Source organism: Poecilia reticulata, linkage group LG9, assembly GCF_000633615.1.
Source record: "Poecilia reticulata strain Guanapo linkage group LG9, Guppy_female_1.0+MT, whole genome shotgun sequence".
Lineage (NCBI taxonomy): Eukaryota > Metazoa > Chordata > Actinopteri > Cyprinodontiformes > Poeciliidae > Poecilia > Poecilia reticulata.
Genome location: NC_024339.1, coordinates 23,578,508 through 23,602,164, shown reverse-complemented (window position 1 = coordinate 23,602,164; position 23,657 = coordinate 23,578,508). Strand labels below are relative to the sequence as shown.

Genomic DNA, 23,657 nt, shown 5'->3' with positions numbered 1-23,657 from the left:
TCACTGGGGCTGTCAGGGAGAATGAAAAATACTGAACAACACGACCGAGAAGGCAGTAGTGTGGACTTAAAGAGTAAGATCACTCCAGGCTTGTGTTTTGCTACATTTATTTATTTATTTTTTATCTTCCAGCACAGAGAGATAATCAGTCTTTATTGGTTTTAAATCAGCTAAAAGCATTTCTTTGTTTGTAAAACTCCGGACACTTTCTCAGCACAAATAGAGACTCAGGATAAAGTAGCCATGTTAGTTGCAAATAAATATTTATTAATATTTATTTTCAGATACAGTTTGTGACTGACTGAAGCAATCACATTATTATAAAAAAGACAATAACAAAAAATCACAATACCTAATTTATCTGTAAATGATCAAGCATAAAACATCCTTTTTCTTCTGGGTCACCAATAATCTCATGGTTTAACACATAATTTTAGAAATTGAATGTATTTTCTGTGGTCAATATTAAACTCGTCTTTATTGAGCTGGTAAAGAAAAACAATTATTAATCATATCCAGGACGTCTGATGAGCTTTTCAGTGCTTCCACTGACTTTCTGAAGTGTGGGAGGGAGGAGATTTAAAACTGGATCTTCTGTTCATTGCAATGGAGGAGAGATAAGCTAATATCAGCCATGGTGATTTTACTGAACTTATCTGATTTACGTCCCACATGCAAATCAAACTGATTTGGATTTTTTCAGAATACCTCTCTAGCACTGCAAGCAATATGTTAAAGGGTGTGTACAGACAGTCCTGTAATGTTGTGCGTAAAAAGGATTCTGCTTAGTTCTGTTAGTGGCAGTAAACTGGAGCACACAGGCTGCAGGTTAATTTGACCACTTCCACTAATTTTCTGTCCCAACTTGGAAAGGGTCAGCAACAATAACCAATCAGAGTACGGATTATGTAGTACTTATACATACTTTTTGTTTCTAATAGTTCAGCCTTTCTTGGTCCTATGAGTAAATATTGGCTAGATATTAATAAGGAAATTCCACTGGATGTCTGCAATAAAATCAAAATGTTTGGCATATAAGATAATTACAAGGAGCTTTCAGACAAACCAGGCATATAATAATCACTCCATGTTTGTTAAATGTCTGGCCATAAGGAAAGTAAAGGATCCCCATATTCTGGTGCTGCTTTAGAATGAATTTGTCCAACTCCAGGCCTTTTTGTTTGTTAATTCTTTAAAATGCTTTATTGCATTTACCACTTATTATATTCTTTAAAACATTTTAATAGAACAGAGATACAGTTAAACAATAACAGATTTTACATTAAGACAAAATTTGCCAGTAATAATGATAATAATACATAATATTGTGCAGTTATTAAAAATACCAGTGATTCTCAAGTCAATGCGTAAAATAAAATAAAATAAAATTAAAAATTAAAAAGGAATAAAATATTAAGCCGCTCAACACATCTGGAAAATAATGTTAAAAGCCACATATTTATAGAAGCAGAAGTTAAAATAAATAAAAACACAGGCCAATTACAGAAACATAGCTGGTCAATGGCTGATCCCTCATGATCTGATTAGAAAATCTAATCTAATAGGGCAAAATCTCAATCCCTGTTTACCTCCTTTCAGTTTAGTTTTCAGGTACATTTTTTTCAATGAAAATAAACACACGTCTCCTTTAAATTCATTTCAGTTACGTCATCAGATGAACGCGGAAGTTCTTAAGCAGGGATACTTAGATTTGTTTACATGTGATCTGGACTTTGGGTAAGTGTTACAGGAAGTATGAATGTGGAAAACTAAATGTTTTAATCACTTAGTGACATATTAGCTTTGATGTACTCCTCTCCTAAATCTCATTCAGTTTTGTTTTTTTTGCTAAATGATGGTGAACTTTTAGCCAGTTAGCTTCACAAACACAGGCACGGCGAGTTTCGGTTTCCTAGGTATCATATCTTCCTGCTTTCTGAGAGTTTACTACAATTAGACATGTTCGGGCTTTTCCTCAGCCCCAGTTGATTCCGTTGGATGTTTTGTTTGTTCTCTCTAAAACTTCAGCAAAGTTGATGTTAGAGCTTAGTGGAGTTCGTCGGCATGTTTCACCGTAACAAGATTGTTTCGCGGCGGGGAGCCTCCAGTAATACGCCGTACCGTCCGCCACGAGCCGCCTGGCATTCTGACTACCAACACGGAGAACCTGAAGCTGCTAACAGGTGAGCCCAACGTAGGGAAACGCTGAACAGGTTCACAGTACTATTGTTTTCCCAATGTTGTCTAAGTTATCCAATCGATTTCCCATTTCCTACAGTCCCTGTGTTTCTTTATAGGTTACATATGGCAAACAGATAGCTTCCCATATTTGGCGTCGTTATGTTTATCCATCACTTGTGCACAATCTTCAAACAGGGGTCTTTACTAGCACACGCATCCATAGATGGATGTGACTCACTGTCTGTTTGCCTTGTTTCACACCACAGAGCCAAAAACAACCAACAAAACAAAAATAAAAGTGACACTTTCACTAATCCCTCACATACACAGTTGGGGAAAAAGAAGGTTATTTGTTTGATATTTTATGCTCTGAATAATAATTTATCCACTCTTTTTTTTTTTCAGCTTTAATGTTCTCAACATAGTGGAGCTGCCTCCTTATACATGGCAGCCTGCACCGCCCGTCTTTGCAGCCTTACCTCCACCCCCAGCCGGTGTAAACCATGGGCGCAAGTAAGTATTTTTTGTTTAGAACTGAATGACCTCTGCCCATGCTGACCTCTGCTTCTTGCAGGAGGCACTATAACGAGCACAGTGCTCGTGCTGTCAAACGCCAACGCCTCAACCCGTCTCCGACCTCCTCTCCAAGATGGATTCCTCATAGTAACCTGGCAGTGGGAGAGCCCTCATCGTTCGCCCCAGTGGGGTCTGAACGGTTTCATTCCAGGCCTCCGAACACAGAGGTGCTCACCGAACCACAAAACCTAACGAGCCTTCGGGTCTTCGTCAAGGACAAGGTAGACCTGATCTTTGTAAAGTCTGGAGGTGTTTCCGTTGAGAAATGATTAGTCTCGGTTAATGTCGAATGTGTTTGTGCGTCCAGCTGAGCGGTCAGATGGTGGACCTGTTTGAGGCCTGCCAGCAACAAACTTCAGATTTGGACAGGAAGGAGGCGTGTCGAGCTCGGCTACAAGTTGACATCCAGAAACAATTTCCAGGTTTGGTTCAAATGGATTTAATTGTCTTCCTCGTACTTTGTCGTTGTCTTTTTTAAATTTTTTTTTTCATTAATTGTGTTTTTGTCAGAGTCGCGGCTGTACCTGACCGGATCCTCGATGAGTGGACTGGGTTGCCGGAGCAGCGATGCCGACCTCTGTCTTGTGGTCACGGGAAATGTACGTTTGCATCAACCTTACGCCGTTTGTTTTGATTCAAATGACAAATCATTTCCTGTTTCAGAGACGCCAACATCCATTGGATGTCCTTCGTCAACTCCAAAGGGATTTCAGGTCTCTCTGTAAGGCAATATAATTTTACATTTTGTCTGAAACCATCTTGTCTTTCTTCTGTAATCTTTTAATTTTACTTTATCTACTGTATTTCTTCAGTACCTTACCAAAATATTAACCCCCCCTTGAACTTTTTCCACATTTTGTAAGGTTACGTTCTCAAGACATTATGTGATATTGACCATAAAGTATTGAGTGGATCTGCTGTGGAATTCAAAATGTTTCACAAATAAAATATGAAATGTCTCCTCTTTTATATTCACTATCTTTCTTCTCTGATACTTTGAACTGATGAACGTTTTGAACTGATAGGCGAGATATTTTAAAGACCACTAGGAGGAGCTGTTCACCTAGTTTAAAGTTTCAAGTGCTTTGAGGTTCTTGCAAAATCAGCATCTGTAAGTCTTGTGATCTCTGTTTTGACGGGCAGCATATTTGGTGAGGATTCAGCTGATTAAAGCTAAAGTTCCCATCCTCAAGTTCAAAGAAAGAGGCAGGTAGGAGGCGTACATTACTTGCTCATATTTGCGTCCCAGTTTGATCCTGAATGATCCTAATCCTCCCCACGTTAGTTTTCTGGAGTTCGACCTGAATGTCAACAACACGGTGGGCATCAGAAACACATTCCTGCTGAGAACCTACGCTTACGGTGGGTGAAGTGGTCAGCCGTGCTTTTTGTGACTGGGAAAGCGTCGCTTGGCTAACTGTGTCCGTGTTGACTCGTTCAGCCGACGTCAGGGTTAGGCCCCTGATCCTGGTCGTGAAGAAGTGGGCGCGGCACCACCAGATCAACGACGCCAGCAAAGGGACGCTGAGCAGCTACACGCTGGTGTTGATGATCCTTCACTATCTCCAGAGTCAGTGAAGCCGCACATGCAGAAAATGCCGATGTTTGCTTTGTTTTTTCAGACATAAGGCCTGTCTTAACTTCCACAACGTCTTGTTTTCTTACCAGCTCTTGAACAACCTGTCCTCCCATCTTTTCAACAGACTCACCCTGTAAGTTTGAACTGCTTATTTGTCAGCTCTTGAGTCTAGTAAACTCAAATTAAGTCATATAAATGTATTCACTTAAGCGGGTTATGTCTAGGTTTCAGCTGTGACCCTCTTGTCCTGCGTCCTGATTTTTTTCAGGAGTGTTTTGATCCGCTCATGGACATAGACGAGGTTCCAGACGGACCCAAACACGTCCGGCCCTTCACCTCAACAAACCAGTCGTCTCTGGGCGAGCTGCTGCTGGGCTTCCTCAGATACTACGCCACGCGGTTCAGGTATCGGAGCTGAAGTGAGGCTCATGAACCCCGCGCTCATTTTCTCGCTCCCGTTCCTCATCTCGTTCTTCATCTCTCCCTGCCAACTTTCTCCTCCCCTCTCGACTCTTCCGTCTGTCCTCACCTTCCTGCATCCTCCTCTCTGGTTTTATGTTTCTGGCTGAGGGGCAGCAGCAGGTGGGACCTTTGGCCTTATACAGCACTAACATGACATACATGATCCGTGTATTTGCAGAATGTGCCAAGCCAGGTTTGAAAAGTTGAACTAAAAACCTGCGGCGTGACCACACATTGATTGGTGTTTGTGCAGGATCAGAACAACAAATATAACAATTCACTGTGAGCTCCTTTAAAGATGTAGGAAATAAGACAACTTTAAAACAAAAGTTCATACTGGAAGATTTAGAAAATCCTCCTTAAATTTGAGAGCGTTCGTTATTTTGCGTAAAGACCCAGTGCTAAAACAATTATTCTTTTTGACATCAGTAACGTTGATGTTAGTACTTCACACACCCTCTGTTACCAGCAGAATGGCATTTGATCTTTTCCTTTAACTTCTCGCCAGATCAACCAGTCCTGCATCGTTTCTTCTGTTTTCTGTCCCTCAGCTTTCTACAGGATTTAGGTCTGAGCTGTAGCGCCTACGATGCTCATTAGAGAAGGTTAATTTTGTTTCTGCTGATTTGGTCATTTGTTTTCATCAGTTTTATTCTCATTTGACCAAAGCACACAGCTCGAGTTAAAGTGCCGGTAAAGTATTGCAAGCTTGCAATCAAGTGTTTGGCATGTGAACAACGCCTCTTTCCCTCATTTTTCTTACAGTGGGCAATGGGAATTTTTTCTTTTTTCAATCATTTTTTCCACATACTTTAGTCCTAACCTGGCATTATTTGTCACAGTTTATGTTATTTTAAGCTTTTGAATTAATTGAGTATATATTTTCCATACCCATTTCCTGACTTATAGAAGTCAGCACACATTTTCCTGACTTGAACGGCACATTCCCTTTTCTTTCCAACCTTTAAGAGCGGTTTAAAGAAGAAAGACCATATTCACACATAAAGTTATGGAGTCCCTAGAAACTCTGATCAGCTCAACGTTTAGGCTAAATTTAACAAAATGGTTCAATAACATTTATTTTGTGAAAAAAAAAAAAAAAAAAACCTTTTCTTTCTTGATGTCATTTTATTTTCCCTAATGAACAAATGTAGTCAATTTAAAGGCTGGATTTTCAAACATTTTCAGTGTGAGATCATTCTATTGAAACAGAAGATGAAGTGAGGCGCATGGCACCTTTTTAATTTTTATGCAGGTGAAATGTGAATGTGAACCTGGAGAGTTTGACCGTCTGCAGACCTTGTAGTCCGCTAACCGATGCCGAATGATGACCACTGTTGCCTCGGTGCCAGGTTGGCTCTAACAGCAGCCGTGTTGTGATTTGATGTGTTACAGTTGGGACAAGCAGGTGATCTCTGTGCGCCAGGCCACAGTTTTGCCCAAGACCAATTCTAAAGAGTGGAGAAACAAATTCATATGTGTGGAAGGTAAGCGTTTATATGGCCGTGCCGCGCTGCGGGCGTCACGACTAAAAATGAATTTCAAACCCGACATTCGATTTCTGGTGCTTTGCAGGCTAAAAATGCAACTTAAAATCCAAAAATCTCTAGACCTCGTTGGTATCCAGACAGAACTGAACTCCAGAAATGTTCTTTGTCAGTTTTCTGTTTTATTATTTAAAAGTTAAACATTTCGATTAGAATAACATCAAAAGGTAAATTTCATTCCAGTACTTTGTTTCAAAAAGTAAAATTCTAACACAGAATCTCCTGTTAACTTTGGTGGTTTCATGTTTATAGGTAAAGAAAACCCAAAATTTAGTTTCTGAGAAAATTACTGGATAACATTTGAGCAAATAAAGGACGTTCTGATACAGAAATCTTAAATTATGGCCTAAACAATCACGAGGAAGACTACTGACTTGACCGTTGTGACGAAGAGCGAGTCACAACATGGCATTGCATAAAATGGCTGTTTTGTAATGTAGTATCTAAGCAAATTAATAGAAAATTATGTGGAGGAAAAATATTTGTTATACCTTAGCTGTAACCTGAAATTAGTTTGCATTGACTGGAATAAAGGAACCTTTAGATGATCATTTATTAGAATAAATCTGTAGTTTAATAGTAAAATAAAGCAAAGGCAGATTTATCAACATTTATGCATGGGACTTTTGTCTCTGAACATTATTAGATTTTTTTTCTTATTAAAGTGCATTAAACCACAGTATGACATTTTAGTTACCATGCATTTATGAATAGAATAAAAAAAATCGTAACTATTTAGTATTTAGATCTGCAGATCGCCAGTCAGAGCTGACTCAACATAAAAAAATGACCCAGATTAGAAACATTGCAAAGAACCCAACATCATGTGTCTGCAGAAGCATCACTATGACATCTCTTTATATATATATATATAACAGTAAATCTTTCTGTTTCAGAGCCATTCGAGGGGAATAATGTTGCCAGAGCCGTCCATGAGAAGATTAAGTTTGATGCCATTAAAAAGTGCTTTTCTGAGGTAGATAACATTCATCAGGACCCCTTAAATTGTTCTCTGTTCTTAACCACATTCCTGATCTATCTCTCCTCTCTCTCTCTGTCTGCGCAGTCGTACCGGATGCTGAACGATAGGAAGGACCTGGTCTCCATCCTGGCGTTGAGAGCCATCATCAACGAGGAATTGGCGAGGAGATGAGCTGACTGGCCTTTCGATGATGAACATTGGTGTTGTACAGAGGAAAGTTTCAGCGGCTCAGCAGCGCAGACTCAGAGGAGAGGAGAACTGAATGGTCTTAACGGTTGAATGTTTTTGCCGCCACTTTTGGTCAATTTCTGATGCTACAGTTATCACAGCAAAAAGAAAATAAACGTCAAGTGAAGGTAAACCAGAACCCATAAAGGCAACTCCAGTCGCTAAAAATGGAGAATCAGAGCAAGATAACCGTTTTTTTTTTATATAGAGCTGCTACTGTTTTGGTTTCCTGGATGGAAATGATATTTTCTGTCATGTAAGAAGGGCTTAAGTGGAACTAAAAGCATTTAGGTTTAATGTTGTCTTCTCTTCTGAGCTTATCCTCTTTTTGCAGCTGTTCTCAACGTCATCCTTCTGAGGACGATTATTTGAATCTGCGTTATGCCGACGATTTCTAAATCTTGGTGATGTCGAAGCCTTTTTTCTATTTTTATAAGTCAATGTCGACATCGTTATGTTTTTTCTTTTCTCCTGCTGCTATAAGTTAATGATGCCATTTTCTGCTGATCTCTTCTGTGACGTTTGAGGTAAAACGACCACAAAGAGCTCATCATCGAAACTGTTCTTCTGGATTTTAAGGTCGTCGCTCCTCGTGTGTGTCTCTTCCAGCTGTCGTCGAGGATTTGAGTCTCAGATACTTTCTAGATTTCTTGGGGCAAACACACCAGTTTACATTTTAAAGAATTTGAATATAAATATTTCTTGCTGTTTGATTTTGTTATTGCTTTTGATTTCCATTTTTCCGGAAAGCAAAAGCACATTTGTGATTTGTGGAATTTTGTGTATTTAAAAAAAAAAAAAAATCTCCCAGGATATACAAGTTAGTTTTTTTTTTGTATAAACTATAGCTATGTTAGTAGAAGTGCCAAAAACAATTTGATACCTTTGTGTATTTCACCAACTAGATGGATGCTGATGCAAAGTTGCTCAATCTGGTTTCCACAAAATGGGATGACTGTATAAAGTCAAAATAAACAAATATATATCATTACAGTGATAAGATAAAGTGTTTTTTTTATCTTCTCAACCACAGCCCCTGACTACATGGGGACATCTTAACAAAACCAGGCTACTAAACACACGACATATAGATATTTATAGATATAATTTGTTAATGACCCACCTTAAATAGGTAATTTAATGGAAACATTGCAGCCAAGCTAGCCTACAAAGTGCCATGAAAATGTATTTTTTAATCATTTCATTTTAATCAAACATTTAGATCATTAAATACATGTTATTATCTGACAAAGATAACACAGTAGATGCACAAAACAGTTTTAAATGAGTATTTTGTTTAAGGATACAAATCTCCCCAATCTAGCAGTTGTGATAACTCTCAATAAGTCTTATAGGGTAGAATATAAATACCCTTTATTGTCCACAGTGGGGAACTTGACAGGCGATCAAAACGTGTAGATAAGCTAACGGTCACAAGCTGATGCTGATCCTTCAGGTTTTTCTTTTAAGGGACCAAGTCCATGGTTCCATCTGCGACAAGTCAGTCATGTTTGAATATTTGAATATAAATGTAAGATAAACCTTTATATTCTCTTAGATCACCGTTGGTTTTGGCTGTAGAACACATCATCAACGCTCATCTTAATTGAGGCCAGAGGTGTTTTAGATATTGTTTTAAGATCTTTTGTAATATCCTGGAAAAGTTGTAGACGCTCTCTTGGGGAGCTTGATAAATATCAACTGGTCTCAACTCTATTAAAATGTATCAAAGTTTGTCACTGTAATTTGACAAAAGGTGACACATTTAAAGGGTTATGAATACTTTTGCATGGGGCTGTGTGTCTGAGGAAAGGCAATCTTATGAGTCATCATCTGTCGAGTTAGTTCAGGCAGTTGGCTGATTGTTTCTACTTATGGTGGTTTGACGGCTTATTAAGCCTAATTTTATGGCTCCAGCATAGTGCCAGCTATGCTAGGTGGCAGATATGTTACAAAACACATGTCTGCTTTTGAGAAGTACCCCATCTCACCAGCAGCAAGGGGACCAGAGGTACAGTTTCAGCACAAGGGCTATTTATAACTTGGCAAATGGGGGGTTTTGAATTTAAAGCTGCATTACCTCTGTTGGCCATGAGCCACTGGACCTCACAAGGGTGCAGCGTCATAAAATACTTGTTCTACCATCTGAAAACCTGGGACTCTCCTTCAGGCCACCTGTAGGTGTGCTTTTCTTAATTTACTAATTAATTACAACCTTTCTTTATGTCTCCTTTGGCCCTCTCTTGTCTACACTCCCCCGTTTTCATACCACATGCTATTTCTGTCCCTCTCTGAGTCAGAGACGAAGCTCACAACTTTGAATGACACAAACAGACAGACCACCTCCCAATTCGGAGTAACTGTAGTCTAAAACGCACAAAAAAACCAAACCTCGGAGGGCTTAAAGCAAGAGATCCAAAGAAAATTACCAAAATGGAGGAATCTGAAAGTCTGGACTCTGAAATGACTGAGCTGCAGGAGTTTCAGGATGAAGCTCTCAGCCAGGATGATGAAGACGAAGTGGAAGAACTCCAGAACAGGTACTTTTGAGGTTTTACTTGCTGTAAAATCTCACTAATGGGTCACTTAGTTTTTGTGATGAGAGGTTTCTCCTATCTTTGCAGATGAGACATTGGTGTTTTCAATTTGTTACACATTACTGACTTTTCCAAAGAAGGAGCAATAATACCCAAATGCCCAAAGTCAGGATCTCTTAATGCTTGAGAACTCACATTGGGATGAGTCGCTGTTTCACCTTCCATTTATCATGCTTTGAATTGACTTTGCCTTGTCATAAATAGTGGAAGACACTGGCATGTTGGGTGTATCTGAGAAAGCCAGGCATCTCTTCTCGAACATTACATGAATGACGTTTTGTGGACGTCACCTTACCGTAACCCAGCAAGGGGCGAGGTGTATTCATAGCCCAGGGGACAGCTCGGGGTGCAGGGTTTATGTAGTATCGCTCACTTTGGCAGCCTGGCTCTAGACAGTTGACCCAACACAGCAGCTCTACAATGCTTGAGTAATCCTCTTAAGAAGCAAAATTATGCGCTACCTAGTTTTCACCTCATATTTGTCAAGCTGCAAGACATGAATCCAGGTCAGGGTTGCTCAAATGTGTTTTGATTTGATTCATTAGTTTGTTCTCTGCTCGGATTTCCAAGAGCAGAGCCAGAAAGATCTCCTCTTGCACTTGAATGGCACAAACAGCCTGCTCTCCTGCCTTTGACTCCGTCCATTTCTCTCTTTTTCAAGTCTGCGAGAAGTCATCCAGGACCAGTCCGTGAAGCCCAAACTCCAGTGCCTCATGGTGGACCCGTCCTTTTCCATGGTGACAGTTCAGAGCGAGGACAGCGGTATCGTTTGGGAGACGGCCTCCAGCCGTTGCTCTACACCCTGGGCATCTGAGGCGAGCTCCACGTCTGAGGCTTACAGCATGGAAGGTTCTGGAGGTGCGGGGAAGATCACCATTGTCTTCGATGAGGACAAAGTGGTCCGCAGGAGGACAAGATCCGGGGCAAGAAGCAGCAGGTTGGGAGACCGACTAAGCCGACCTGGTAGTTCAAGGTCAGCTTCGGCTTTGGGAGTAGAGAGACCAGAGATGGCGGAGGTTTCACTCCCTAACATCAAAGAGGAGAAAACACCAACAGAGGAAGACTTCGAAGAGATAAAATCCAAAGATCAGCAGCTGTTCAGTTTGATATCTGAAGGATATGAGATTCTCAACATCAGAGTGCCGGCCAAACTTCCTACTGTGGACGAGGAGGAGACTACGGACCTGCAGGACAATTTGTCTTATCTAGACCAGACTCCGAAGATCAGGTCCAGAAACCAGCATGACTGGGCACATCTCGGGGACCAGCTGGAAGCAGAGCAGACACTGGATCATGCTGAGGTAAGTAGCTGAGATATTTTTATCTTCGCTTTATCCATGCTGCGGATCTAAACTTGAGGAAGTATTTCTGTGTTTGAGTCGTCTTAATCTCTCCATAGGCCTCAAAAGAAACTTCACGGCCATCGCCGGACAAACTGCTTGGATCCTCAACGTCAGAGACAGAGAGCACTGCCGACATCGACTACATCGAAAAGTTCACCCTTTTGGATGTGGCGATACCTGGAGAGGAAGCTCCACAGCTACAGCGAGAGGAAGAGAAGTCGCCTGGAAAAGCCCAAACAGAGCAGCAGGAAACCTTAAAGGAGGCAACCGAGGACGGTGCCTCTGTGTCCGAAGACTCTTTTGTGTTTGTCACAGATGCTGACATAGTTGGGGAACACCTGGATGAGGTCTTCTATGGAGAAGGACCTCCCATAGAGGCACTGAAGGAGAAGCAGGAAGGCATAGAAAAGATGAGATCAAGACGTGAGAGCCAGCGATCAATGGTGGATGGTGGTTTGGTGCTGTTTGAAAGTGAAGAGACCACCCTCACTCCTATTTTTCTCTCCCCGGGGCCCCCCAAGATCATTGACCCCATTCTCCTGGAGGAGCCCACTGCCATGTCTTTCATGTACTCGGACCTCTACGAGGATGCTGTGGGGGAGAAGAGAAGGAGTGACGAGGAGTACTCGGAGGCGGAGAGTGTGGCGTCTGAGAAATCCTACAAGAGGCGGCTGTCAGATTCAGATGAGGCGGATGGGTACCTGGAGAAGTTCAGGCTGAAAGATGAAACACCAGCGGTGGACGTTCAGTCAGAGTCATTAGAGGATAAGGCTGGGGGGAGGATGATATGGCCACAGAGTAAGTTTGAAATGACAGGATCCTTAATCAGAGCAGCAAAAGATGAAGAAGAGGCAGAAATTCTAAAAAGCGATGAAGTGAAAACACAGGAGGGGAGTAAAATACTGAAAGAGAAAGAGGAACATCAAACGGAAACAGAAGGAAAACAATCATCAGTGATACTCCATGATGAAGGTTTAGGGGAAATTCCAGAAGAGCCACGCCAGGAGACTAAATCAGTGGATCAGAAGGAGAGTAAACAAGAGGAACAGGCAGTGGAGCCAAGCACAGAAAAATCAATCGTAACTCCTCAGATGGAAACAAAAGTGGATGAAACCTCACAGGGCAGAGATGAGACGGTCACTCAGCAAAGTTTTACTGAAACAGAACCGCCATGTGAGCAACAAAGAGAGGCTGAAAACGTGTCTGAGCTGCTTGAGGTGACACCAGACATGACGGCGTCGACTCTACCTGATAGCAGAGAGGATCCTCCAACCAGCACTGAACCCACTGTACTGACAGAAACCAGGGAAAGGAGCCCGTGTGAAGAAGGAGCCCCTGTTGAGTCAACGACGGGGACTGCTGATGAGAAAAATCCACCTGAAGTAGCAGCTGAAGTGAAAGAAACTGGAGATGCAACACTCACCTCAACTGAACTCCTCACAGAGTCAAAGCCATCCTCTGAAGTAACTGTGCATGAGGACAAAGAAGCAGTGTCTGCAGATTCGGCCCTTCTAGAAGTCATCACTGACTGCGACTGCACAGTGCAAACAGTGGAGGAGGTGATGGAGAAAGCAAGGAATGACGAAGAGATCCACAACCAAGTTAAGACTGATGTACAGGAGGTCATGGAGGCGATACCGCTTGCTCCTGAGGCAGAAAATCATCTCAAGCCCCTGACAGAAGAATCTTCTGAGCAGAGCAAGCCTGCAGCTGCTGATCTGGAGTCAGGAGTTGAAACTGAGACTTCAGGGGAAATAACCCAACCTGCAAAACCCAAAGAAACCATCAAACATCACCAGACGCAGCAAGACAACACAACTGACTGTGAATCAGACAACCTGCGACAAACAGCAGAATCCACAACTAGACTGTCTGGAGAGGACTCAAAGACCTGTGTGCAGGACGTAGTGAACATAGGTGATGAGTTAATCCTCCTTGTTCCCAAAGGACAGGCTGTAGAGATGGACATACAGATTGATAAGTGGTCAGAGGACATTATTAAAGAGACGGTCTCTACTCCTGAACCTGACATCTCATCTGAAGTTCAGACACCGGAGCCTCAAGTTGAGGAAGAGCCAATAGTCACAGAAATAGAAGAAGAACTTTCCAGTAATGAGTTGGACTTGAAGCCTTTAGCACCTGCACCTGAAGAAGAAGCCAGCACTGAGGACCTGGAGACTCAAGAGGACAAACTCACCTACTCCCTGCTGAGAAGCTTCACTCCTCAGGAGGATTTATCCGAGCTTCGTGGAGATGATGTACATGCAGAAGAATCAGAACAAAAAACAGACCTACGGGAGGTGGAGGACAAACCAAAAATAAACCTTCCTAAAGAGGAAGCAGAGCTGTGTCTTGATCTGCACAGTGAAGATGCAGAACAAATTAAGGAGGAAAGTGACACAGTTGTTGTTGAAAGTAAGGAAGAAGCGGTGGATGACTTTGGATATGAAGTGATCGGAGAGGAAGATGCAAAAGCTATTGAATCTGCGAACCAGAGAGAAGAAGAAGATGATGAGTCCCATCAGAGACCTGAGGAGAAGATGGAGACGGAGGTAGAGAAGGACGAGCTCAATGAGGCAGATTATGAAATTATTGATGCAGAGGAGGAGAGTCAGGCCCGCCTGGCTGCTGAGCTGCAGGGGATGGACTGGTTCTGTCACACCTGTGGATGTCTGCTGCTAGAGGACCAGTGCAGATCTGCAGAGCATCTCGACCACCAGGTCTGCTCAGTGGAAAAGGCCTATGAGGATGTCAAGGTCAGTGAAAGCAGTTAAACCATGGATATGAAGTTATTTCGGATTAGATTTACATTTTTCTACTTTTTGACAGCAGGAAGACAAAAGACAGGAAGTGTCCAAATTACTTCAGATTGATGTCCTTCATTAACATCAATCCATGCAATGTAATAAAAAATAATAACTATGCTACAGGGGGCTGCACAGTGGCGCAGTTAGTAGTACTGTTGCCTTGCGGCAAGAATGTTCTGGGTTCGATTCCCGGCCCCGGTCTTTCTGCATGGAGYTTGCATGTTCTCCCTGTGCATGCGKGGGTTTTCTCCAGGTACTCCGGTTTCCTCCCACAGTCCAAAAACATGACTGTCAGGTTAATTGGCCTCTCCAAATTGTCCCTAGGTATGAGTGTGTGTGTGCATGGTTGTTTGTCCTGTGTGTCTCTGTGTTGCCCTGTGACAGACTGGTGACCTGTCCAGGGTGACCCCGCCTCTCGCCCGAAACGTTAGCTGGAGTTAGGCACCAGCAACCCTCCCAACCCACTGAGGGACAAGGGTTTTAGAAAATGGAAGGATGGATGGAACTAGGCTACATGAATCAAACTTGTCAATCAGAGGAGAGTTTGTTGGATTGTGAATAGAGATTCTACAATCTGAATTATTTTTGCCCACATATCTGGTTATTTTTGCATCTTTGTAAACTCAAAGTAAAAACCTAACAACTCATATCTCACTTATCAGTCAGAGTATTTTGCCAAAATTAGGATTTGGATTAATAACTTTGAATTATAGTTTCTCCATTGACTCAACTGTTAGTTGATCATATTTATATCCAAAAGAATTATTTGGGTTTACACTCAAAGTTCCTGAACATTTTTAATTGTAAATTAAAAACAAAGTATTTCGGAAATAAGGAAATGTACTGTAATTTATTGTCGTACTGTAATTTATTGTCGTACTGTAATACAAAAAGGTTATTATGTATGTTTTTAATGTGGTGTACGTGCAGGTATGTGACTCTTTTACAATAACCAGAACACTGAAGATCTCTTCAGTTATTTTTTTTGTTAATGTTTGTCCACATCCATCAGTACTCAACATGAAACTTTCCCAGGATTTGCTATATGTTAAACTCCAATTGACTTAGTTTAAAACATGTAAAACTGTAGCTAAAACTAGCAAATTAGATTAATGCAAAACGAATGACAAGTTTGGGGGGATTAAAATTTCATTTTACAACCTTTGATTATTTGAAAAGAGTGATAAAAGGTCACTTGTTTCTGGTGGAGGTTCTGGTTATGGTGTTTAATCTTCCAATTTTTTTTTTTTACAGAATCCCACAAAAAAAACTTTTTTTCCCTTCAGTGTCAGCTCTGCACAATTTGCTCTTTATTTAAAAATGAATGTGGCCCATTGAGGGAATAGTCCTCTTGCAACCAATAAATTGTAGGTTTGATTCCAGTTTCCTCCTCTGCAACATGAGAAAATGCCTCAGGGCAAGGCACTCAGCACCCAGATTGCCTGCCAGTCTGTGTATCAATCTATGAACGTGTGCATTTGTGAGTGTGGATGTAAATGCAACTCCACTGCTTAGGTACTTTAAGTGGTGAGCATATTAGCTCTTTCTAGCTTCTCTCAATGTAAAGTTAAAATTGTCAACAGGGCACCTTAAACCCATCTGGAGACTGAGTTCAGTAAAACAAGCTCTCTTCTGATTGGTCTGTTTGAACAGCTGCTATCCAATCAGTTCAAGGTATTTATATTGTAGACTGGAAACTCAACAGGCACACGCAGAGAGCGGTTGAGTTTTATGTACAATCTAGATGATTTTGCATTGGAAATTAAAAAAAAAATTTTCTTCTATTGTACAAACTTTTCATGCATTTGTTGTGCAATGCTACAACGAATGGAACAGAATATAAGCAGCCTTTTTGCAAATAGCAGTTTGTTATCACACATTTCCTTTACTTTATTACAACATGTGTCAGTAATGTGCATATTAGCAGGGCTACATTTGGGTCATCACATAATTCACTAGGCTTAAGTTACCCAGATATAAGTCATCTACTGACCCTGTGTGACTCTCAGGAAGCTTTCAGACTGCAGCCAGCACATTGACTTGTTATGATGCAAAGCTCCACTTTGATGGATGAAAAGACTCAGTGTGACATTAGGAAGCAGAGGCTGACATGCAATCTGTTCACACACTCTGTTTTCTGTCTCATGATCAGCAAGGCGTCACAAAAATTTTCTTTTTGCATTTATGACTACACCTTCTAACGATCAGAGAAAAGGATTTTGCGTGTAACTGAGAATCCGCGAAAGCGTCGACTCTGCAAAACAGCTGCACAAAACGTGACCCTGCAATGAGTAGGTTCCCAATTGCATCCTTGCTGTATTTCATCGTGTAATCCAGAGTTAATGAAAGAAAAGGAAGCTGATGCAAACGCATAATTTCCAGATGATGTTTGAACCGGGCTGAGTGTTTATGTGACGCTGTATTTATGTGAAACTCTGACAGCTTGACGGCAACCGAGGAAAAAGATCAAAGCTGCAATGCAGCGGAAAAGAAGTGCAGCCCATTCAGACCCTCCACATAGCAGAAAACCGATCCCGACAAGTTAACCAAAACAACTCAGCAAATCTGAATCCGGGCCAGTTTTCTGAGGCCAGAGAATGGACCCTCCCCTCCCTCGCCTCTTGACACAGGCAGAGAAAGCAGGCTCACTCATTCAGTGTAGCCTGTGAAGACGCTCCTGTGGACTCCTGCTGGTGAGGCGGTAGGTGTCCGGAGCTTGACCTCATTAAATGTCAACTTAAAGCTACAGATGACTTGGAATGGGTTCAGTCCCAGGAGGTAGCGCCGTTCAACAGTTTCTATACCCTTTACCATTGGGATTTCATGCGACAACCAACACGACGTGGTGCATAAAGATGTGCATTTGTATTCAGAGGCCCTTTTTTTGTCTTTCGTGGTACATCTCTACCAGATTTACTAGCATGAAGACAGAATGTTTTTGCTGATTCATCTTCACAATAAAGCTCAGGAGGCATAGCATCTGTGAACATCATACTTGAGCTCGTCGTTCAGCCGTCTGACGATGCTGTAATGTTCACCATTCTATTTTAGCTCAGGCTGTAATTTTGTGTCGCTTTCCTGGTGGGAGTCGAACCTCATCCCTCAGTCTAAAGCCTCTGTCAGGTTTTGTTTCATGTCAGCCTGCGTTTGCACCTTTCATCGTCCTATCACCGGCTTGAAGGTGTTGAAGGTGACATGCAGCGTTACTGGCACCACAAGGTTTTTTTTAATTGGGCCAAACATATTCAAATTTGGTCTCATCTGACCAAAACATATTCTTGTAGGGTTGCTATGTTTTTCAACATGATTTGTGGCAAAGTTGAAGTTTGACTTGTCCGGATTTCTTTCTCGCCCCTCTTCCATAATGATCAGATTTGCAGAGTGTATTAGTAATACTTGTCTTAAAAAACAGATAATCTTACTTAAACTGTGAATCTCTGCAGCTCCCCCAGAGTCACTATGGGGATTTTACTGCTTTGTGAGTTTTTACCTTGTCTTGGTAGTTTTTGCACTACTTTGCTTTGATTCTTCACATTAAATTCCAATAAAAAAACCCCACAAACATATATTATAATAAAATGTGAAAGACGATGGGGTTGGAAGACTAATATGGCATATATTGTGCATATAACCTTGATTGTTCTTTTATGTGACGTTCACTATGACTCTGCACCTACCTCATTGCTCCCTTAGGTACAGAATATGTTTGATCTTGTCTAACAGGAGACTCTGGGTAGCTGGATCTCAGAGCTTCAAGCCAGATCAGAGAACATCGAGGACCTGGTGTCCGAGCTGGAGCTGGCCTACAACTCTGTAGAGGTACGGCGTTTTAGCAGCTGGTCGCCATGCGAGCCGGTGGAATCCAAACGTTGTCTCTCTCTCTCTCTGTCTCGACTCTCCTGTTGTCCAGGACCAGTTCACGGAGAGCGAGGCAGCCATGCGGGCTCAGAACGAGGAGATGATGGCTCTGGTGATGGAGCAGTACAACACCATGTCCATCAGCATGGAGGAGGAGAAGAAAGCCAAGCTGGAGCAGCTCTATGACAAGATCGTCTCCTACCAGGAGGGCATAGACTCGGCCAAAACCACTCTGGAGACCACGGCCAGGGAGGTGGAGACGGACGCCAGAGTAAGTCCTGGACACTCGCTCGACTGGATTTATCGGCTTGGCAAATTATTCAAACGTTGTAACACAGATTGTTAATCTTTTCTCCCAACAGTCACCAGAAGACATTCACGCAAGGTATTTATACCGTTTCTTGCTCTGCACATGCAAAGCTGTGATCCTCATACTTGTGGTATGAACCACATTGTGCAAAAGTCTTGATTAATCCTTTTTGCTGTACCTCCAAGTATATAGAGATTATTGATTTTCTTTGCATTTTAGCTTTTTGATTTAATTGTAAGATTATTTTTGCAAAAAAGGAAAAAAAAGAAGAAGCTGTACAGAGAACTGCAAGCCTCCAAACTTTCTAGGCTTGCTCAACTTGTTCAGCTCCACAAGACACATCATGTACTGATTTAATTTCCTCTGACATTTGCACCATTCAGACACTTATATACCTTTTAAATTAAATATTTAGGCACTTTTTTACAGTATTTCATTTGGAGGGCATTTATTTCCCTCCTGTTTTGTTGAATCAATGAAAGATAACATGTGTAATAACATTTTAGCACCAAAGAGCTACTAGTTGTAGTAGCTCTTTGGTGCTACTACTACCAAAGAGCAGTAGATTTAACACTACTGTGTTAAATCTTTGCAGATTTTCTTTCTTGATAAACAATAAAAGACCCAGAGAGCCCCTAATAAAATCACTTTAACACACTACCAAAAGTCTGGCTTTCAGAAACTAAACACAAACTAACTCAAGCTGACTCCAAGCATTTTGTATGGACAGACTCCAAGCTGCTCTGGACTCTGCCTTGACTCTGGAGCTGGGTCCTAAGGGACTGCTGGTGTTCGAGGATTACACCAAGACCAACTCCTCAAGCTCAAACCTCGCACAGCGCAAAGGGATTCCAGGTAGCCCCTGCTTTAACTCTCTGGCTCTCTCTGCACATGTATCTTCTGTCTCTGTCTGTGAAGCATTTGTTCCAGTCACTGATGATGTAATTCCCACAGTGCCCCAGAGGCCCACTCTGCAGCCCCAGGAGCGCGGCTCAGCCTCCGGCAGCAGCGTCACCGTTTACTGGAAAGTCAGTCCAGGAGACATCATAGACTGCTTTCAGGTCTACTGCGTGGAGGAGCCACAAGGAGGTGAGAACGGGGGAGTTAGTGGCAAAGTATATATTTTTTTTCTTTTAATTTAATTTTAACTAAACTTCCATTGGTGGATTTTACTGCGTCCAGCTGTGTCAGAGGAATACCGCGTGACGGTGAAGGAGAGCTACTGCATTCTGGAGGACTTGGAGCCTGACAGGAAGTACAAGGTGTGGGTGATGGCTGTCAACTACACAGGCTGCTCTCTGCCTAGTGACAGACTCATCTTCACGACAGGTTAGCACACATCTTGAAGTCTACTTTTATTTTCATTTGGGCTGATAAAACTGCTCTTAACTGCTCTTTAATGCTTTTTTTTCACCGGAAAGAGCTTCTTGAATTTTTTGAAATGGAATTTCAAGTCTTGATGTTGTTGTTTCTGACAGCTCCGTCCGTGCCAGCGATCGACACCGAGCGCGGCAGCGTCATGTGGGACTCCGCCACGCTGAGGTGGAGCTCAACTAATCCGTCTCCAGGACTGAGTTACACTTTGGAGTACTGCCGACAGTACGAACTGGAGGGAGAGGGACTCAGGTGGGGGTCTCCTGGTGGGAATGACACACATCGTAAACGGTTCATTTCTGGTGCCCATCATTGGGTATAGAACCAAAATATTGATGTTCCTCGAACATTTTGTCAGATTACAGCCACAAACTTCTATGTATGTGGGAATTTATCTCATGGATCAACACGAAGTAGAAAGAAAATGATTTGTAAAGTTTTTAATTGGTTTTACAAATAGAAATATGGGGGGAAAAAAATCGATTCAGTGAATCCTGAATCAATATTTTTGAAATCAACCATCGGATTAAATGAAAGTTTCTGTTCTTTTGTTCTTTCTTGAACATAAACATCGGATTTGTGGAATGCACAACCAATCGCCCTGATGGATTGATACTGAGATCAAACTATTTATGGGTATCAGAGTAGAAGGTTACTAAACACACGTTCAAGACACACTTTTCAGATTTTTTTGCAAAAAAAAAAAAAAGTAAAAACATATTTAGTTTTTCTATTAATAAACAGTGTTTTAGCATTTCTCTTTTTTGTCATGGTCGATCACACTAAATTTCAATTAAACAAAGTAAACCTTTGTGGTGGTAGCCCAACAAAAAGTAGAAAACTTTAGGAGGTGTGAATATGTTTGCAAGGCACAGTGCAAATGTCTTCTGTTACATTTTATTATATAGAACATACATGTCAAACCAATGCATGTGCTGCGTGTGGGTGCATGTTTTCAGATCGATTGCGGGAATCGAAGGGTGTGAGCAGACGGTCGTCCTGCAGCCGAACGAGAACTACCTGTTTTACATCAAAGCTGTGAACGAGGCTGGCGCCAGCGAGCAGAGTGAGGCCGCGCTCGTTTCCACTAAAGGTGCAAAAGCCTTCAAATCTCTGCGTTTATTGGTGGCTGTTTAATTTCCACGTATTTCGCTCATATCTGTCTTGTGTTTTTTTAGGGACCAGATTCCAGCTGCTAGAATCCTCCGCTCACCCGTCTCTGAAGCTGTCAGATGATCGCACCACGCTGCAGTACTCCCATGATGCTCACCGCGCCACAAACCAGGAGTAAGCTTCACCCAGAAACAGTTGCTTTACGCAGCCTGTATAGGGAGATTCTCGTGTAGCCACGGTTTGTTTGTTTCCAGGTGTCCGTCCATCCTGGGCGAGTTTCTGCCTTCACGAGGAATCTACTACTGGGAGACACTGGTGTCAGAAAGTCCAGCTTACAGGCTTGGGGTAACGTGCAGTGCAGATAATCTGAAGAGCTCACTCGGGGAAAACAGCTCCTCGTGGTGCCTGCAGTGCAGTCCTGGACCATCAGGGTGCGCAGAGGAAAACCGCTATTCATTACAAAGGAACTTCTTGTCATGATTTGAGTCTAAAGCCTTTATGTTCCTCTTTCTGTCCAGCTGTAGGTATCAGTTACTGCACAGCGACGTTCAGTCCTCCGTGTTTGTCACAGAGAGTCCTGAGCGAGTGGGAACCCTCCTGGATCACCAGCTGGGATGCCTGTCTTTCTACAACGCCCGCAGCGGCCAGTTGTTGGGTTCCTTCCTGCACCACGGTGGCCGGCCCTGCCGCCCTGCTCTGGCCCTGGATCAGCCAGGCAGCCTGCAGGTCTTCATGGTGCCAGAAATACCCGAGTTCACAAAGGACCGCTTGCTCTGACACTCGCCTCGCTCACTGTAAGGTTTACAAAAAAAAAAAACACTGGACATTTATTGGTTTTATATGATCTCAGTTTGTAATGATTCAAAACGACCGACCACTGCTGGAGAATACTGTTAGTGACCTGATTATAAATGTGCGTTTTTTTCTAAAACATCTCGATCAGAACTGACTTCTTAGAAGCAAACTAAATTAAATGTGTCAGTGTATCTTATGGCAGAAGTTATAAACCTCCCCTTCACACCAGACTGCGACTGCAATGTGACATAAAATCAACACGTCGCCCACTGTTTTAAATATGCTCCAAACTTCTGTGGTGAGATAGTTATGGGTCATTGTCATGGTGACCGACTATCTGGGTTTGGGTGCTGCATGAGGCAGCAGTGGTTTATCCATGAAACGTGACCCAGATGTCCTTCCAGTTGAGTTCGGAAAGACGAGGTTGTCACAGCAGCCAAATAGTGATGACTCGGCTGCAAAAACAAAACAAAACAAAACAAACAAACAAAAAAAACAGAATGGCTCCAAACTGCTGAAATGCACAATGCACACTCTGAAAAACAAAACACTAAACACCCTCCCTGTTCTCACTCTATTTGCACAAACAGATCGATATGTGAAATTTGGAGGCGCACACCTCCAAATTTCACATACCGTTTTGACCCGAGTTCATGGGGATGAAGTTTATATTCAAAATGTGTCTCCCTTGCTCCTAAAGACAACTCCTGTCCAGCAGTGAGGAAGGATGAGGAAGAGGAAGACAAGATTATGACTGTAGTTCCCTCCCGACACATTATCACCAAAGTAATGGTGGAGGTGCGGAAACCTTCCATGTAAAACCAATGTGATTAAATTTAGTGAAGCTGTTACAGCTGTGGTCAAATAATCTTGGACGTTGGAGAGTCTCAGTCTGGCGTGAGGGTGGCCTCAGTTTCCAGATTATTATTATTTTTTTAAGAGACAATGGGAATGCTGTGGTAATTTTGTAATGACTCATCCATGTTTGAGTTTTGTACCGTTTTAAAACTGTTTTATGTTTTTGTACATGTTACATGATCTGGTGGGCATGCATGTTGTCAAATCAAACATCGTTTGCGTTTTGTGTATGTAGTTCAGGGCTTCTCTTCTCATAGTACGACTGTAAGTTTATACTTCCAAGCAGATAGTTGCACCTTTCAAACTGTTTCATACTGTGAAGTTTTTTGTTGAGGTTCTTTGTTTTTTTTGTAAATAACCTTTTTAAACAGAAGTGGCCTCTCGTCAGCGTCATGTGTTACTGAAACTCTTTATTTTTATTATTTTGTAAAATAATTTCCTTTTCTGAAAAGTCTGGATGTTTTTAAAATCGAAAAAAAGAAAAAAAAAGTTTTGTTGGTTTAACATCATTTCACCGCTAGACGGCCTCAGCACGCCATCTGCTGTAATGTTTTCCTGTACATTTTCCTCATAAATAAAACCAGACCTGGCTTCACTCTAACCCAGGACTCACACATTTGTAGAAACACATCAACTTACTGATCTGTTTCACTATTTCAAACTTCTTTGTTAAAAATAAAAAGGCCTTTTGAAGCCAACGTCACCCACTGTTGTACTTTCCCGAAGGACACGTTCAGTTATTGTGCAGCCACTCACCTTTTCCAAGGGGAAAGAGAAAGTGGGACAGAGGAGGGCACACACATGCAACCTATCAGGGACACTTAGCGGCCTCGGCTTCAGGAGTTGGACTGCTCTGCTGCTGCATGACTTTTCTGAAATTATGCTTTCTGCCTTCCTGTAGGTGAGACAGCAGACGTATACAAGTTGTTCAAGTACAAGTGGGGGCAAAATGTAACTTTTAGCTCTTCATGCTACCATCCTTGATCATGTTGAACACTTCAACATCACGCTGTGAGGAAGGATGTTTTTCTTTAGCAGAGCTGGGGA

The 23,657-nt window shown here is 42.1% G+C and overlaps 2 protein-coding genes across 4 annotated transcripts; both read left to right on the top strand.

The window, feature by feature from the left end:
- The first annotated feature begins 1,379 nt into the window (after positions 1 to 1,379).
- Positions 1,380 to 8,548, top strand: tent2 (terminal nucleotidyltransferase 2). 2 transcript variants are annotated; one of them, XM_008418833.2, is made up of 15 exons: positions 1,402 to 1,737; positions 2,029 to 2,183; positions 2,587 to 2,694; positions 2,756 to 2,978; positions 3,065 to 3,179; positions 3,268 to 3,356; positions 3,421 to 3,478; positions 3,901 to 3,967; positions 4,043 to 4,119; positions 4,199 to 4,327; positions 4,426 to 4,469; positions 4,605 to 4,741; positions 6,194 to 6,285; positions 7,242 to 7,321; positions 7,412 to 8,548. In XM_008418833.2, the coding sequence occupies exons 2-15, from the start codon at positions 2,065 to 2,067 to the stop codon at positions 7,496 to 7,498; spliced, it is 1,425 nt and encodes a 474-aa protein (XP_008417055.1). In that variant the 5' UTR covers positions 1,402 to 1,737; positions 2,029 to 2,064; the 3' UTR covers positions 7,499 to 8,548. The 2 variants fall into 2 exon arrangements, with proteins under 2 accessions (XP_008417056.1, XP_008417055.1); XM_008418834.2 differs by lacking the exons at positions 7,242 to 7,321; positions 7,412 to 8,548 and having other exon boundaries at positions 1,380 to 1,737; positions 4,605 to 4,755; positions 6,194 to 6,283.
- Positions 8,549 to 8,860: 312 nt separating this feature from the next.
- On the top strand, positions 8,861 to 23,211 carry cmya5 (cardiomyopathy associated 5). Of its 2 annotated transcripts, none has more exons than XM_008418824.2 (14): positions 8,861 to 10,095; positions 10,814 to 11,453; positions 11,552 to 14,251; positions 18,026 to 18,121; positions 18,213 to 18,431; positions 18,523 to 18,545; positions 19,201 to 19,325; positions 19,425 to 19,559; positions 19,653 to 19,799; positions 19,949 to 20,096; positions 20,804 to 20,937; positions 21,023 to 21,131; positions 21,212 to 21,388; positions 21,476 to 23,211. In XM_008418824.2, exons 1-14 carry the CDS (start codon positions 9,989 to 9,991, stop codon positions 21,732 to 21,734), a joined length of 5,019 nt encoding a protein of 1,672 aa, XP_008417046.1. In that variant the 5' UTR covers positions 8,861 to 9,988; the 3' UTR covers positions 21,735 to 23,211. The 2 variants fall into 2 exon arrangements, with proteins under 2 accessions (XP_008417046.1, XP_008417047.1); XM_008418825.2 differs by lacking the exon at positions 8,861 to 10,095 and adding an exon at positions 10,119 to 10,658.
- Positions 23,212 to 23,657: the final 446 nt, after the last annotated feature.

Bases quoted from the DNA above. Each gene is read 5' to 3' on its own strand.
- tent2 (XM_008418833.2), top strand. From the start codon at position 2,065: ATGTTTCACCGTAACAAGATTGTTTCGCGGCGGGGAGCCTCCAGTAAT. The intron at 3,180-3,267 runs GTTTGGTTCAAA...TGTTTTTGTCAG, and splicing joins CATCCAGAAACAATTTCCAG to AGTCGCGGCTGTACCTGACC. The intron at 3,479-3,900 runs GTAAGGCAATAT...TTTGACGGGCAG, and splicing joins AAGGGATTTCAGGTCTCTCT to CATATTTGGTGAGGATTCAG.
- cmya5 (XM_008418824.2), top strand. From the start codon at position 9,989: ATGGAGGAATCTGAAAGTCTGGACTCTGAAATGACTGAGCTGCAGGAG. The intron at 11,454-11,551 runs GTAAGTAGCTGA...ATCTCTCCATAG, and splicing joins AGACACTGGATCATGCTGAG to GCCTCAAAAGAAACTTCACG. The intron at 19,800-19,948 runs GTTAGCACACAT...TGTTTCTGACAG, and splicing joins CAGACTCATCTTCACGACAG to CTCCGTCCGTGCCAGCGATC.